An 18,161-nucleotide genomic window follows, 5' to 3' on the forward strand; every position below is an offset into this window, starting at 1 on the left:
CTTCTGGCTTAAACACTCCAAGGAGCTTTTAACTTCTGGAGTTTTTATATTCATAATGATTTATCATTAATTAAATTTCACATCCGCTATCATTTGTTTAATTCTTCTTCTCTACCTTCTCCTGTCAATGACCACCACTCCCTTCTGTACTCCACATTTTTATAAATCCACTCTTCATGTTAAAAACATCAAACAAGCATGCGTTATTGTTTGATTATAAGTAGAAAAGATTGGAGCTTCATTTACAGAATTTATAGTTGATTCACCATCTTTCTATTTGATAGTATGGCATTAAAATACATCTCTGTAGTACTAATAATATCTTAGCTAATTAATACAGTTAATCCTACCCTAATTGACTTCTCATCATAAATGTCATTAACATCTGCATTTCATAAGTTGGATAAAAAGAATGGATTCATAATTTAATGTTATTTATAATCGCTTTCTGATCAATTTGTTTTTCTCATGGAGCCACAGGAAGCTAGAGCTGTTTGAGTTACAGAAAACACAAAAATGGTTTAACTCCTTTAAGAAGAGAATTTCCAATTAAAAATAAAAAAGTTTTTCTTTGTTGTTGTTGTTGTTGCTGTTTATACTAGGTTTTTTTAAAAGCATATGCTCTTAATCTAGGTACTAGGCCTAAATTAATGACATTCTGCTTTAAAACAAGTAGAGTTTTTTTCATGCATTTTTTTGAAACTCAGAATATTCCTTGTAGAGGTACATCAGTGAGTGCTGGAGATGTACTAGATGAACTAGTAGTGTGCAACAGTTTTGTTACTTCTGAATGTGTGATGTACCATTTGTTTGGTTTAGAGCTGTGGGGGGCAACGCTGGGGAAATGTTTGCTGGAGTGGTAAAGGAGTGTCCTGAAAGATTGTTACCGAGTTTAATCATGAGTAAAGTTTCATTTGGAACACATTAAAAGAAGGAGACACAACAAGTAAGCTACAGTTTCAAGAAGTTTCAGCAGTGCTTTAAATATTTCTTTCTGCTGCATTTCCTGGTGTTGATGGTAATGCTCTTTGTTACACAAGGGAGTCCTTGGCCTGCCTTTATCACCCTAAAAGCTGTTCTTTTGTACAATGGAGACCCATCTGTGTTTCCAAGCCTTTACTTGCTATGTAAGTGATAGCACCTATAAAACAATAACACATCATTTTAATAGCCCTGTAAGCTCCCTCGGCAACACAGAAGAAAGAGATTGGTGATTGAGCTTTGCTGAGAGTATGAAACAGGTTCCAGTTCTGGTAAAGATTGGTATTATGCTTCATTTATCAATAGAAATATCTATCTGAATGTTGTTTTGGCTCAAGGTGGTGTTAACAGTGTATGGAGTGTCTTGGCGCATTCTGTATTTTAAGGAAGCCTAGGATCTCTTTAATGGGAATAATAAGGTAATGTTTCCTAGATGAAGGTTCTTATATAAACACACGCACATGCATTCCTTCTTTTGGTCTGTTTGGTTTGTTGACGGGTTGGCTTGTTTTCATCTGGAATGACAGCTTGTGTAATTTTGAGGACAATGACTGCCGAGACCTCAGTTAGTGAACTCTGCATGAATGCATGCATTGCTGTAGAAAGAATACAGATAGCGTTGTGTTAAACTGATATAAATGCTTTTTTATATACCATAGAGAGACCTGTGTGCATCAGGACAGATGAGTTTGCACTTCTATGCATCGCCTGGTCTTCCTGGCTGCATCAGTCAGGGAACGCTTTTGCTCCCAGATCTTGGATACAGATCCTACCCTCAGTCTAGCTATATTGCCTCCCAGTACATGCTTTTTCTTCTTTCCTTCATCTTTTCACTCTCTCAGACCAGATTTTCAAAGGAAAGAAGCCTAGTTGACAGAAGTAATTTGGTGTGTTCTAGCTAGGTCTCAATTATTGATGATCCTAGGCATGAAAAGACCGTAGGCTTGTCTGCTGCACAGTCTTCATATTGCCTTGGTGTCGTGGGGTTTTCATCCCTCTTATGCTTTGGCATCTTTCAGTTCTTCATTAGTTTTCATAATTTGTTTTGGAGTACGGTCAGTTTATCTCTTTTTAGGACTTGAATCCTGTGTCACCCAAACTGCCTTAATTTTTCATTAAGAGTAAAGCATGGGCCAAACAAAAGAAGTAAATGATCTCTGCTTGCAACCCAAAAGAACTATATAGTCACAGCAGTGTCCACTGCATGTGTTTGGACTATGGCAAATTTATTTAAGTACTTCAGTACAATATAAATTATAGTAGATCTGGGTGAATTAAAACATTTTTACTCCTCTTTTTCAGAATGGCTTTAATAGACTGTTTTCCAAACAAACTCCTAATTCAGTATGCTTATATTTTGGATCACCTATGTTTTAATAGTCCTTTAATATTTCTCTCTCTTTCCTAAAAATAAAATGTTTGCAATTAAAATAATATGATTATGAAGGGAATTCTAAGATTTTGGTTTATTTAAGTCAATTTTGAAAATGAAACCACATTAAAAAACCATAATGGAAGAAAGTGATTCTGAAGGAAGAGCAGAATGTTAGAATACCTTTTAATTTAATAATTTGAAAGAAAAATAAAATAGATATTAACATTGAGAACCTTCTGGAAATCAGAAAGCTGTTTCTAAATTTTAAGTAGATTTTATGTTTTATTTTCTGTAGTATAAATTGTGCTCTGCTACGAAAGCTGATTCTCAGTAGTTCAAATAGAGGAGCAGTGATCAACTAAAATTCTGTTTTCTATTAAATTTTTTGGCTCAGCAGCTCTCAGGATAAAGGAAGTGGGGAGAAATTAGCAACTGAATGGATTCCAGAAATGAAATCTGACAGTGATTTCAAATTCAAGTGTAATGTTGCTAAGCATTATTTAAATGGCAAGGAAATGTTAGATACTGTAGTCTATTTTGCTATTGCTTAGCAAGATGGAAGAAATTGATTTTGATAATCTTATGTAGTTTACAGATACGGCACATACACTCCATTCTGGACATATTTCTAAAGCAAAATTCAAACACACTTATCAGTTGGGAGGTGGGGGAAGATTACAGAAGAGAAACCAACATAGATGTTTTTGCAAGGCGCATGAATATGAGAGTTTGGTTTGAGACAGGAGGTGTATGGTGACATTTCCAAGGATGCCCATGACATTAAGCTCTCTCAGGTAGTCAAATACAGAGCTGATAGCAGGAAACTCCAATTCTGAGCAGATGAGCAACAAGTGGCAGATGATCCTTATCATAGACAAATGTGAGGCAACAAATATTTCGGAGAAACAGTCTGTACCATGCTTACATGCTGAGCTTGCAAATGGCAGTTACAACTCAAGAAAGTGATTCTGGCATTATCGCTGACAGTGTTTGCAGGCTCAGTGTGGAAAGGCAGCCAAAAAAGCCATAACATTTTAGGCAGCATCAGTAAGAGTATTTGAAAACACAACAAAAAAATGTTTTGCTGTCATCGAACATCGTGCCATGCTCACATTGAGTACTGTGTGCAGAACTGCTCTCTGCATGTCGAAGGGTATGATGGAGTTACAGAAGTATCACTGGAGGAAGGCAACTAAAATGAGCCAGGGTTTGGAGCAGCTGCATGGTGAGAATAGACTAAGAAACTGGGGATCTTCAATCTGGAGAGAAGTCTCAGCAGAGATATGACTGAGGCTTTACAAAATCAAAGGGGTGGGTAAACTGAATGTGGAATGACACGTTATTTGCCTAATTCCTCAATACCAGAAGTAAAGGGTACTTGTTGAAAGTGTAAGAGCTAGGGAAATCAATTTTAAAATTACTTTATATTATGGTTTCTGAATATCTGAGTTTGTGGAAGAAACTATGACTCAGCCCTGTAAAATTCTTAATCTAATGACTGGCTTCTGGGGGAGTTTGAGATGTACAGGCTAAAGAAAATGGTCAGTTTTCTGTGCTGACCTTAATTACCATATCCTGTTAGCAATGTTGGTAGCAACTTGTAGGGCTAGCTTATCTGACACACTCAGGCATTTTTCATGTTCTGATGCACTGATAATATTTTGGGGGGTGGGTGAGTGGGAATTCTACAGAATTACTTTGTCAGTTTTTCTGAGGATGCACTGTTAAATGGACTGCTGTTTATTCTGTATGAGAAGATAATATTATCACTGCATTAATAAAGAACAATGTAAATTCAAAATATGTCCTTTAACCATCATGAATGCGGTGGCTGGTTGACTTGAAAAGGGGAGATAGACACGTGATATAATTCTGAGAGTTTCAACATGTTAATCCAATTGGATTTGTAATAAATATTAAACTACCTGCATAATAAGAACTGTAAACCAGATCAAACCCATGGTATTCTGTAAATAACTGAAACTGGAAGCTAACTGTTCGCTAGGCACTAATATTAATCTTAACACTAGACTGGCAGATTTAATGAATGAGAATTATTTGGACTACAGATGGATAACTTCATTAAAAGCAGCCAAGAAAATAAGCTAAATCTCAAAATAATTTGAGGAACCTGTACTGCTCTTCAGTAAAAAGAAGCTGTTGTTTTTTAAGTTTTAAAAGGTCAAATGCTGATCCCAAGCAAAGCACAGGCTTAGAATCGGCTTTGGATCTCCTTTCCTTGGTACTGAAGATCAAGAGGTTATGCTTGAGTTCTGTTTGTGTAGGATGTTATCTTTCATTTGCCTTCATCTAAGAGTTTCAAAGCTGTAGAAGTTTGAATTCAGTGTTCAATGTTTCTTTTTTCTTGCAAACTAATCCATCCAGCTAAGAGTTAGGTGAGAATGTAATTTTAGCACATCTAGTCATTTTATCTTACTGCAAACTTCCGAATAGGCCAGGCAGTTGAATAAATTGAAACTTGATTGAAAGTCTGGTACACTGATAGTTAGCAAATTGGGAATTTAATTGAGCTTTTGTTAGCATTTTGTTGCAAGCAGCATGTATTGGAGAAGCCTGAGTTTGTGCTCTGGAACAGTGTTACTCAAACTGAAAGGGAGACTTTGGAGACTAGGGGAAGTTGCAATCACCCCTTAAGTAGATGCTACTAACTCTAGATAAAGGGGCGGGGGGTGGGGGTGGGGACAGGACGGATAGATGGACGGACCTCTCTGTTTCTTCCTCTTCGTACTCCAGCAATCATTCTGAATATGAAATCTTCCAAACTGTACCATCAGAAAATCTCTCTGCTTTTTTGTCCCCTGGGATGCATCAGGCCCTATGATGCTGTGTGTGTCAGCGCTGAGTCATGCCACTGTGACACTCAAGTTTTGGGCTACTTAAGGGAGGCAGTGGCTTGCCATCTGGGCACTTGCATGCAGTCAGGTGCCTGTGTGGTGGCAAGCCCCAGGGCTGCATCAGTTTCAGCATGGTGCTGCACCTTCACTCCCACTGCAGCAAGGCATGGGCCAGGCAGAACTAGCCAAAGGCATATGTATCAGGAGGAGAAGCAACATCTCACATAGGAACCTGATAAGGTGAAAGCTCATAAATGAGGTTGTTGACAGACTTGTAACAGTGATGCTGGCTGGTCTTTGTATTTTTCATTTTTGTTAAAAATTTCTTGTGTAATTTTTGAAAACAGATGCCCAGAAATTAGATGCCTTCGCTGTTTCAGAAGTAATGAGTTTGGGGGGGTTTATTCATCATAAATTGACATTTGTTAAAATTGGGTTCTGTTGAGCGGAAGAGAATTTTTCATTATTTTAGCTGCAAATATATTTGCACTTTTAATGAGCTTGAACCTGCAGACTGTCTGTTCAGATCTCTACTCAAGCGCAGTTGAAGTAATTATGGAAAGAATGACAGAACAAAGGCTGTTTACCAGAATACTTTCAAATAATTTTTCCTGAATATAAAACTGCAAGCTTTCTGTTCTAAATTAAAAGTAATTGTTATAAAGTAAATATACTTCTAAGTATTTTTTATACCTTACCTTCATCAAGTATTCTTTTTTTGTCATAAGACTCTAGCTACCAGTGATTGGTTTCCTTCACCTGAACACTCAGTCTATTGAAGGCTGTGATTAGCTTCTCATTGCAGTTTAAAAGCTGGCTTAGGATGAAGAGATTTCATGATGGTTAAGTCAGTAAATATTTTTTTTTCTTTCCAACACGAAATTAGTTACATATTGATGATTATTTTATTTTATTTTATTACTATTCAGGTTTCTTACAGTAAATCACTAGAGAAAAATCACTGGTAAAAATTTGTGTTATGTTTACAAGTAGTATAGCTAACTTCTTACTGTTTAGTATTTACATCTGACTTTTCTGAAGTCTCTGTGATATTTTTAATTTCAATTATTTTATTTAAAGTTCCTTACCCAAAGAAGCGTATTAACATATTCTTCAGAAAAAAAGGAAATTAATTCTCTCTGAGTAAATATTTTCTCGAATTGTCAAGTTACTATTTTGGTGGCTTCTTAAATACTCAGTAACAGATACTAAATGCTCTAATGCCTAATCTTCGAAATACCATAAATACAAAATCAACAGCTGAATAGGGAAAAAAAAAAAAAAAAGGCACCAAAACATTATTGGAATAGCAAGTGGGAGTATGAGTCACAAGTGCAGATCTGTCCTACTCCTGTGATTGCATATTTTCTGTCTCTAGCTGACACCTCCCAAATAAATCCAACATCACTTGTGTGCAGTTACAAACTGTAAACATATGATGTGTTTCACAAACTATTTACGGGTTGTTATGGTACTGGTATCACATTGTTGACTATGGAGAAAATATGTGAGCTGCAATATTCATTTCATATGGTTTCTAGAAACTGTAAATGAAAATATAAACTTACCTGAAATGAGCCATGAATGTTTATGTATTAGTTAGCCACTAGAACTAAGGATTAATAACAGTTAAATATATATATACCCACATAATTTTGTGGACTACCATAAGAATTTGCTATTGATTCAGTTTAGTAATGTTAAGAAAACTAACCAGTGATCTGTGAAATACCACATATACAAAACGTTATTATGAAAAATAATTATTTTATTTAATTTATGTTACTACCTAATATTAAATACTGAATATTAATACATTTGCTTCCAGAAGTATGATGTATGTAGAACTCATATAAGCAGCTGCGTAGTCAGAACAGTTGACCAAGGGGCCTTATGAATTTAGAAATACAAACAGAAAGCTGGTGTGCTTTAATATTGAAAACACAAAGTCACGTGCCTGAGAAAAGCAGTCATGCAGAAGACCAGAAGTTACGTAGGAAATTCTGTACTTCTGTGCTATAATTTGAGATTTTTCCATCAAACAAGATGGGTTACATTTCAGGGTTAATGAAATAAACCATTTGCCACCTAAGAAGCAGTTTAAAAGCTCTTTTGGAACTTAGGCTGGTTTAAAAGGATAAGGCAGTTGCATATAACAGCATGCAGATCTGTGCTGGAGATGGATCTGCTTGGCTTCATAGGATCAGCTGCTGCTGAAATGATGTCTTACTCCTCAGTCACCTCTTATCCAGCAAGATGTATTCCCAAGTGCTTTCTCAAGAACTGCTTGGTCTGCGTCTGAGTTGACTGGTGGCTCACGCTCTTTATTCCGGTTTGTTTAGGCTCAGGTTCAGAAGCCCATACTCCCTTAATAACAATTAACTGTTAATTTGTCATTGCTGCCATGAATTTAAACATCTAGAAATTGCATGCACCTGTTGTTCCAAATGTAATTACTGTGATAGAAATCAACTTGTTCAAAAGGTGCAATCAGTCATCGAGTTAAAACTTTTTATTTGATTAACTGGTTCAGCTAATACAGAGAGTGCTTTATTTTAGTGGCTTGCATAATATGATACTTGTCATGCAGGATGTTATTTATAATAGAAGTAATGTTCTAGCAGGCCAAGAACAAATTGTAAAGTAAATTATGAAGCACACCTGCAGCTCCTGTTAGTTGCAAGAGACTATATAATTACTATACTACATACTGTTTCTGTCTAGGATAAGGAAGTAGATCTTTATGGAACATTATTTTTAAAAATCTGAATTCTGAAAACTTTCTGTGTACACATGTGTGCACACACACCCCACCCCCCCATATACAGCAAACATCTCTAAAAGAATTTCTGGAAAGTCTTAGGTGGAAAACATTCCACATTGCTCAGATAATAAAACTCAGTCCTACTGTTCAACATTTAAATTAGTCATCAAAGTAAAAATCTTTCCTTCATGACTGGGAAAATTTTTAAATGTTTTAAGAGTTGCAATTGAATTCATAGGGGTGATGAAACTGACAGTCTACTTAAGATGAAACGGGAATCTTGCCAATTGCTATCTCTGCTGGAAGACAAGAAATCTTTTTGATTTCTCATTCAAAATACTATACAGCTCAATAATTTTGCTCTCAAGTGAATTGACTTGAATGATATGCCTTTTCTGTGCTAAAATTTACATATTTAAAGTTGTATCTTTCTCGGGTTTATCCTTAGTGTACTATCACATAATGCCTCCACTGAGCTATGTGCTTCACGAATGAGTAGAAGTGATAGGAAACCAAAAATGTAAAACTCTTGCTGAGAGCTTAGGTTCTGGGGAATCTGATCCAGTTAAGGAACGGAAGTTTTATCGTGTGGTTCACAGCACAGCACTGGATGACTGGTCCCACACTTCCACGTAATGAGGGCAAAGGGGGACACTGCCTCAGAAAGATTTGAAGTTGTGCTTTTGCAGTTAAGATTACAGGGAGCTAGTTTTTCTTAATTTTTATAATTGCAGTGCTACAGATCTCAGCATAGATTAGCATTTACCTTAGTTTCACAGGAATAAATGTCTTGATTACCTGGTTTTAGATAACCTGTTTTGGCTTGAGAAGAACTTCTGACCTCTCAAGTACACATACACTTCTCAGTGAATAACACTGTAAAAAATGTAATACTGGCACTTCTCTACTTGTCCTATACAACTGAAAAGTGTCAGCCTGTATGCATCAGGAAGGTCCAGAATTTCTGGCTGCATAGCAGTACTTCATAAGAGAATCAGAGCTGTAGTAGATAGGCACAAGAAATATTTGATTGCAGCAGCATCGGGGCTTTTAATTGATAAGGCTTTCATTTCCAGAAATCCTAGACGAACAGCAGTTCCTGAAAAGTCAGGCAGGTTTCTGTAAGAAAATTTAAGACAGAACCAGGGAAGCAGGGCTGTTAATTCACTTATTTTGCTATTTATGGTGTTTACTTTTTAATGTATTTGTTTGTGTAAATGTTTGTGTGTATATATGTATACCTGTATTTGGCTATACATGCATGTGTCTATGTATACACGTATAGAAAGACATTAGTTTACAGTAAATATCTTCTCTGTCTTCTTCCTCTAAAGAACAATTTGGCACCAGTGGCTTGTGTTTGTTCAATATCTAGGCTGTGACTGCAGAGTAATTTGCTTATGAGCCTAAACAAGAGCAGCAGTGGCCTCATGTCTAGTAAATATTAGAACATACTAATATAAAGGAATGGAAGCAAATAAATATGTTTGCTGATTTAGAATTCCATTCTGGATCTATAGCAGGAACTCAATCTACAACTTCTATTCCGAGCCTGTTCAGAGCAGCAGAAATTTGCCAAGTGTTTCAGTTATTAATTTATTTTTAAAAACGGTATTTCCATGTCCTAAGTGTAGTTATGAATATTTACCTTTGTGTGATGAAGACATAGTTTCTCTTTGATAAGATGCTGAGTCATTTTTAGATAGAAAGTTCGTATTAGGCATCCAGTATAGCAGTTGTCAGGTGTTTTTTAGTGATGCCTGTTTAACTATACAAATCACATTGGGACTCACTGTCACGTTCCTTATGCCATTATCTGCATAACACATCAACTTTTTAACTGGGACCCATTTTGATAGAGGCCTCTGATGCAATTATTTTCAAGTTTTGAAACATTTTTGAAATATAAAAATTACGTTATACAACGATTGCATCAGCTTTGCTTATAGCTTTACATTATCAACAATTCTATTCTGCAGTACATTTCCTGGTTAAACAGTTTATGCTATTTGAGTTCCTGTTTCTAAAAGAATCACAATTATTAGCTTTCCTGAGTTCTAGGTCTTTGATTAGGTGTGTTTTTCATATTCTGGATCATGAAATCTTACCTACATTGGTCCTCTTTGTTGGCTTCTTCATAGTTTAACTCAATTCCCAGACAATAAATCTAACTGATTACTTAACTGATAGGACTCTCCATCTAGCAGGCTTTCCTGCTTTCCTCCTGTCCCCAGAGCAAATCAATGTTACCTTGGTGAAAAATCAGCTGCCATTGGCCGTTTGCTGTGACAAAACACAGAGTGGGTTAAATTTGGCTACCTAGTTGATCAAATAATTATTACTTCTAATATATTACAATAAACATAATTAAACTAATCAATATCAATCAACATTTTACTATACTTTTTTTTTTTTACAATAACGTCACAGATATAACTTTGAAACAGGTATTTTCTGCAGTTACAGCATGTGTAATCACAACAAGAAGCTGGTTTTGAAGAAAACAGTATGTTTAAAATTTGCAATGTTGACATCTTAAAGCACCTAGAAATATTGGCAGGATTTTTTTGCCATAGGAAAATAGGACACAATGTATGTTGGTTTCCAAAATCCACTCATGTCTTTTCTCTGACAATATAAAGAAATGTTAATTTTTACTGCTTAATTTGTCTGTTGCTAAAACCTAAACCTAAATCGGGGGGAGCTGAAGAAAGGAGGAAAACCACAGCATCACGATGACCTTCTCCAGTGGATCTCTCCAGTGTGGTGCACAGCAGGGTTTCCCAAACTGAAGGCACCTCAGGAGGAGTGAGCTGCCGGAGCACGCAGCTCATGCCACAGCACCTGGCAGGACCTGGGCAGGGCCAAAAGCGAAGGTGGCTGAGCCCCCCACACCTAGAAAGCAAGCCCCTGGGAAGCACCAGCAAGTGGGGGAGTGAAACATGGTGTGGCACACAGGATGGGCACTGTAACCCTGCCAGCTCGACCAGGGAGCAATGGTATCCACCTGGCAGAAAGCTATGCCCACTCCAAATGCTTCACTGACACAGCTGCCCAGACAGAGCTTCGGAGGGAACAGGCAGCCCCCCAGGTGCCGGGCTGCTGGCTGTGCCCTGCTCTGACACCAGTACCGGCCAGCAGCAGCGAGCGGTCCTGTGGGAGGTGCACCCAGGGAGAGGGACTCCCCTGCTTGGTGACAGAGCACTGGGAGGAGGCGAGCAGGCTGAGGAGCATCAGGGAGTGCAAGAGAGAGAGGGACCAGTGGAATCGCACCCCACCTTCCCCGGGACAGGCCCGACAGGCAGGCAGGGACATGCCCAACAGGCAGGCAGGACTCATGATAGAGAGGATTCCCTGTGCCCTCCACCTGGCTGAACGCGGTGACTCAGGCGATAGAGGGGAATGGCCAGAGGTTCCTGCCCAGCGCAGCAGACACATCTCCCCTGTGACTCCCCCACCTTCCCAAGTGCCCTTGCATAGAGTGTGTGAGCCTCTGCAAGTGGAACTGAACAATGACAAGGTTCATCTAGCTTGGAGGTGTCACCGAGGTTAAGTCAGTCTACAGCCTGGGTCAAAACCACTTCCATAAAGAAAAAAAGACAGGTCATTGTCACAGGAGACTCTCTCCTTTCAGGCTTCTTTCCTGACTGAAAGGGTGGTCAAGCATTGGAACAGGCTGCCCAGGAAAGTGGTTGAGTCACCATCCATGAAAGTATTTAAAAGATGTGTAGATGTGACAATTAGGGACATGGTTTAGTGGTGGACTTGGCAGTGCTAGGTTAATGGTTGGACCTGATGATCTTAAAGTTCTTTCCCAACCTAATTATTTCTATGATTCTATGAACCTTGAATAGTATAGTAGGGTTCTCGTTTCTTTTTCTATCAATATACACTTCCCAATAAGCACCTAAGAGTATCCTTATTGTTTCCAGTGTCTTTCAGTTTCTTAAGAGTGATGACTGGACCCTATATACCCATGATGCTGTAGACTTAATGTGATTCCTCACTATCTGGTTGTCGGACACCAGCTGACAAAAATTTGTTCTGTGTGAGGGTACATTTAAATGTATTGCTTACCTAAAGTTGCAGCTACAATCTACCTGAAACGCTTGAGATAATAGCAATCTATGAATATATCAGCTGAGCTAGGAAAAAAGCATCCTGCATTTAAACCTGTATTGCCTTTTACTAATCTCCTTTACATAAGCTTTGTATATTTATTATGGCTGAATACATGACTTATTGTTGGACTTCATAACACTTAATACATTTGGCAGTTGCTTTTCTGTATATATATTTTTTTCAGCCATAATCACTGCAAATCCATTTTCTGAAAACTTATTAAGAATATTTATAATTCACAACCGATATTTCAAGTAGAATGTAGTGCCTTTTTCTTATCAAAATGCATTGAATTGACTCAGGAAATGAAATATCTACTACTAAATCATAGCTGATGAGTTTAAATATGCCATTCATTATTATCATTATTACATGCTTATATAAATTCTAAGAGACATTAAACTTGAAGGTAAACAAATAATGCTTCATATTTTAGAAATTAACAGAGAACATCTTTATACTGTGCTGTAGAGAAAAAAAGCTGGAAAATGTGAGCTACTTATTCATAATTATTTAGAAAAGCAATGCATAATATAATTTTATAAGGTTTTCCTTATCCAAGATATTCATTGCATATATTTTTGAAGTTGCTGCTTAGGTTTTTAACTACAAAAGAAAGGATGGATTTAGGAAAATAGTTGGAGACACTTTCAAGCATTTGATTCTTGTAAATTGAATGGAAATGCTTCTCTTTGTCAGGAACACCTTTGTAGTCATGTCTTCTTGCCTGACTTTTGCAATCCAGGAAAGCCTGTCTCTCATGCATGCCAACTATCATATTTTTCAGGTTTCCATAAGATGTGGCTTATTTAGTGCAGCCAGACTGTGAGATTCAGCAGCTCAATAGTGAAGTCTGGTCAAGAGTGTTGTCTTTGGTACTTTACTGTGGGGTTTGATCTACTATTTTAAAGAGTGGTCTGTAGAGCCTGTAGTGTGTTTATTCATTTAGTAGAGCAATTCTCATCTTGCAAGGATGCGTTGCAAGGAATCCTCCAAGTATCCTTAGAAATGCAATAAAAACCAATAAGATGGAAGGCAGGTAAAGCACTAGCAAAAGCTTTGCTGGTTTGCAAATTATGTAAAGTAATAGTTGAATTGTATGTTTCTGGTTTTATTTTATAATACTCGGCATTCCAACAGCATTACTCTTTCCCTCATCGAAAAATCTTAATCTATAAAATTTATTGCTTATACCATGAAGTTAGATGATTATTTTGCTGTGAAATGAAATTTAATTTGGCTCATATGCTTGTGCCCCTCTTCACTACTAGAATTTTCATGGTTGACCAAACCAGGCTTCTCCCACTTTACACTACAAAGCAGATGTTATTTAAAAGGAACTTTGCAGATCTTACCCTTTTTCTTCCTTTGTTTTCCCTCTAACCAAATGTTTTTACTTAAACCATTAAGTAAGCAGCTTTCTTTCCTTGTAAATAAATGTTTCAAATGTGGAACTCTTGAAGTCACTTGAATACTTTTATTGTCTGGAAATCACAGTGAGAGAAAAAGTCATACAAGATTTGAAAGACGTAAAGTTAGATTTCTTAATATAGGGTGAAATGTTTTGGGGATTTGGATGTACAAACTTCTATAAGACAGGTACTGACTGTTAGAAATTTCTAAATTTCTGTTCTGCTTGAATAAGAGATTTTATAATTTTGTTTGTGAGACTGCATGCATGTGCATGTGTGTAGGCAAGTGTATAAAGCAACAATTTTTTCAGTGTTTTTGTTATGTGATGCGAAGCTGACACTTTCTTATTGATTCACTTTTGCCTGAAGCTCATCATCTAGCTTTTCTGAAGAGACATCTTTGCTTGTCAGCCATCAGAAAACAGCTTCCTAAAAAATAATAATAAAACCCCCCAACATAAATGATAGCGTAGTTATAATGGTAAAGAGAAGTCATTCCATTTAACATTTCAGAGTGTTCTGTGGGCACTGACCATCATGGCAAATATGGGAAACCAGAGAAAGTTAAAACCATTTTAATTCTGCTTTGATACAGTTTTGCATCAGAAATAATATATTAATAATACTGACCTTGATTCTGCACTGTAATGTTGACTTAAATTCTTAAAATACTAATATTGCACACTTCTTATGTATAAAAAATGGCCTAACCTCCCAAACTCAGCTGGATCTTGGAAATAACAATAATAATTACAAAACTAAAAAAGCTGGGTTTACATCTTTTGTGCTGATCTCAAGTGGACAGAAAAATAACAGCAAAACAAAAAGCTGTTGTTATTTAATAGGTGATTGATTATTGTTTAATTTTATTAATAACTGTTTAATCTTTCCATACAGGTAAGACTCAGTTTTGTGAATATGTTTGGAGGACAAATTACAAGTGATCTATACAAAACATAGTTTTTCTACTTCAGAGGAGATCGACCCATAATGTTAATTCCAAAGGGCTCACACTCTGCCAATGCTCTTCCCTGCTGCACTTGTAATTTCTCTCATGCATCTCTTGATAATTTTGGAAGCTTAGGTGCTAAAGTTCAGATCTCCATATATTTATATAGACATGGTGAAAGTAGTCTTATCTAACTTCAGACACCTGCAATGTTTATATCTTGGCTGGTCATCTGGATTTCCTTTATTTAATAAAGAATAAGCTTGTATGGTTTCATATTCTAATCATCTAAGATTAATCCTTATCTCACACCCTAGAAAAGCCAGTTGGCTTTCAGTGAAGAGAATCTGGGTGACAAAATCAACAGCTGAGTTGTAGGTGTTGACAAAGTAGACATCTAAAGTTAGGTGAGATAAATCCTGTCCTATTCCTTCTTACGGACTATGAACATTACCTACTTTTTGTGGTCTTGACTGGAATCCTTTACACAAACTACATGGCACCAAAATATCTGTTTGTACAATATACCAATGGGTTTAAGTGTCACTTTATATAGTTTCAGTTTGGTAAACTTTTGGTGCTAAATTTCTTAGTTTCTGACTCTGTGTTCCCCTGCTGTTAGTTCATACAAAAATCTGGTCTGAATAATGAATAGTTCTAGCTCTGACATGCCTGTTTGCTACCTGCCATATGTAATCCAGAAGCTGAATTTAGTGATGTTGCAAATTATAACCTGAGTTCTTATTTTAGAATACAGTTAATGCCATGTTAAAAAGGTGCTGGTCGGATAATTTTGATATGAAAAATATTTATGACACATTTTTAAAAATAACTTATATAATGGTAAGGATTAATTTTCCCTTGTCTGTCTTTTGATATGAATAAACACTTCAACATAAAAGTAAATGCATAGAAACAATAATATCACATTCTTATTACAGGCTAGAGGAGGAAAAGAATATTTTATCAGGCTTTCAAGAGGACTTGAACAACTTGATCTCATGGTTAGAGGAAGCAGACACCATTATTGGTATTCCCCTTGAACCAGGGAATGAAGACCAGTTAAGAGACTGCCTTAGCAAAGTAAAGGTATCATGAATTTTATTCGTAATGTTTTCTTACTTTATAAATTCTACATAAAAAATATTAAATGCTATTTTCAGAGAAGGCTTCTGCCATCAAAGACAGCATTAATTTAGCTTTTGTAGGTAAATTAAGCAGTGGAATTTCAAAACCTAGGTACAAACATATACTGATCATATTAAAATCAGAAAAGAAATGGAGAATGTACTGAAAGAAAAATACCTATCCTTTCACTAGGTAATTGAACATTATCCTTTTCATCCTTGTTTCTTAAATCAGAACTTGGCTGTTTTATCTGTAAAACATTTCTCTATAGGTGTCTTGTTAACATTTTGTAACTTCTGGCTTTTGAAATTATAGTCTGTATGTCACAAGATTATATAGAATTGCATGCACAATTATTAATGTCACCTGGTTAATGTATCACTGCAACATCTTCTGCACTAAACGTCTAGGTGAATTGTTAAAAATGCTTTTTACAAAACCCCAACAGAATATTAAATGTTTTTTTTTAAAGGCTGGAATATTTACCTTAATATGTTAGAGCTTTTAAACTATGATACTCCTAATAAATATATGTAATAGAAGTTGCTCTGTTTAGTTTTTGAAATGTGTTCAATAGAATGGCTATGTTTAAAAACTTGCACAATAGAAATTAAACTGTGGTTGAAAAATTCATATTACTTATAGAACACTTGCCTAAAGGTTTTCTGTCCTCTCTTGAGGATAAGGACTAGTTATTCTTTATACCAATCCAAGCTGAACAAATTCAGCAAGTGATGGAATAGAGTTTTAAAGTATCTGCAGAAAACTCATCACTTTGGTCTATCTTTCTTTCAACAATATCTGAAAAAAAATCGAGAAGATTCTTTACTAAGAAACTATCTTCTAATTTCTTTTTAAATAAACAAGAATAGGATAAATAGCATTTCAGGATATGAAGACAGCCATGTGCCGTTTGTCCCTCTGACTGTTTAGATACGATGTCAGTGAGATGGACAGAGAATTTGTGAGGCTTTGCCTCCATTACTGAGAATATCAGAACTAAAGAAAAAAAATATTTTTAAGGGATGTTAGATGGATCTTATAATTTGCAGACATGAACAGAGGTTTAAAGTCTAAATTTATTTAGAACTTATTTAGAACCATGAGGGCTCCCATTCCTTATTTATACACAAGTATTTCCCATTCATAGTATTCCCAAGGGATACATAATCCAAAATTAAAGGTGTTACCATCTCTTAATTGTATCTTGTGTTTACAGTCCACCTTGTTCTTTTGGAGCTACACAAAAAAGAATGCATCCTAATGCAGCAAATAATAAAGTATTGGCTTGCAGTGTGGCTCAATTCATGCCTACCTGTTTATGTCAATAAATATAAATAATAAAAAAGGAAATTGAAGAACTTTGTCTTTTGGTTGCATTGTCTTTACTTAACAGTTTGCAGTAACTGCACTGATGATGGAAAAGTAGTATATTTAAATGATGCTTTGCATCCTTTGGCTTTACTTGTGTTTTTTTATGACCATACATGAACATTCTTAATTATGAGATTATACTGGAGGGCTTTTTACCACATACCATCTGGGTGACTCTGTTCACAGCATGCAACAGTTAAAAGCCTTCTCCAAGGTGCTTGTCCTTTAACATATTAAAAGATTATTAAAATTGATATACATGAGCTATTGAGTGTCCAGAAGTGGAATCCACCATGTAACAGTGATGAATATCCTGAGAAACTCTGTGTTTTGGTGTTTAAGACTATCTTTAGGCTTGATCCACCATTACAGTCTCTTTTTTGGGGGGGTGGGTAGCTTTCTACCTTCAGAAAGCAATGGTTATTTTGTCTTGAATTGAGTTTATTCCTTCAGCTGATACACAAATCGATAAAGGTGAAGATAAGAGAGCTGAAAATTCTACCACAGTTCATCTTAACTGCTGTATTTGTCTGTTCCAGTTAAGAGTTGAAGAGCTGCCGCCACACAAGGGAATACTCAAACGATTAAATGAAACTGGAGGAATAGCACTTGGAAGTGCATCACTGAACCCAGACAAAAAACATAAGCTTGAGAATACACTGAAGGAGGCTAACCATCGCTTGTTAAAGGTTAGACATATGACTGATATGTGTGGCATGAAATTTTAATCTTCAGCAGATATTTGCATTATATATTTTCTAGTATGTATTATTTTCTCTGTATGAAGAGACATTTGTATGCAAAATGAATCTGTGGAAGAAAAATGTATACAATACACTGCTGTGAGAAAAAATGACAGCAAACCAGGACCATTAGTTCTTGAAGAGATGATGTTCCATCCAAATATACTCCCTAACTTATAGGTCCGCTGCTGAAGGGTGGAATGCAGAGCATCATTTTTGTAGCCTGGTTGTTTTGACGGTACAGCAAATATTCTGGTTATGGTGACCCAGGTGTGTGATAGGCAGTAGTAAATGGCTAATTGACTTTATGGCCACACTTCCCAACTGTCTCCTCTCGTCTGTCCAACTGCAAGGTGGAAGCTGCAGCCACTGTTTCACCTTCAACCATGCTTCTTCCAACCTTGAACTTTGAGTTCTGATTTCTGTAGCAAAGTACCACTCATTTTGCTTCCTGGGTT

At 36.4% G+C, this 18,161-nt stretch overlaps 1 protein-coding gene across 14 annotated transcripts in view; it reads left to right on the top strand.

Annotated features, from left to right (window-relative positions):
- The window catches only part of DMD (dystrophin), a 1,162,034-nt gene that overhangs the window by 737,612 nt on the left and 406,261 nt on the right, over positions 1-18,161 (top strand). For all 14 annotated transcript variants that reach the window (XM_056326975.1, XM_056326977.1, XM_056326978.1 and 11 more), the window contains 2 exons: positions 15,400-15,547; positions 17,500-17,649. In XM_056326975.1, the coding sequence (XP_056182950.1) occupies positions 15,400-15,547; positions 17,500-17,649 (298 nt within the window). The remainder of the gene's footprint in view (positions 1-15,399; positions 15,548-17,499; positions 17,650-18,161) is intronic.

The sequence above is a fragment of the Falco biarmicus genome, chromosome 2, assembly GCF_023638135.1.
Source record: "Falco biarmicus isolate bFalBia1 chromosome 2, bFalBia1.pri, whole genome shotgun sequence".
NCBI classification, from domain to species: domain Eukaryota; kingdom Metazoa; phylum Chordata; class Aves; order Falconiformes; family Falconidae; genus Falco; species Falco biarmicus.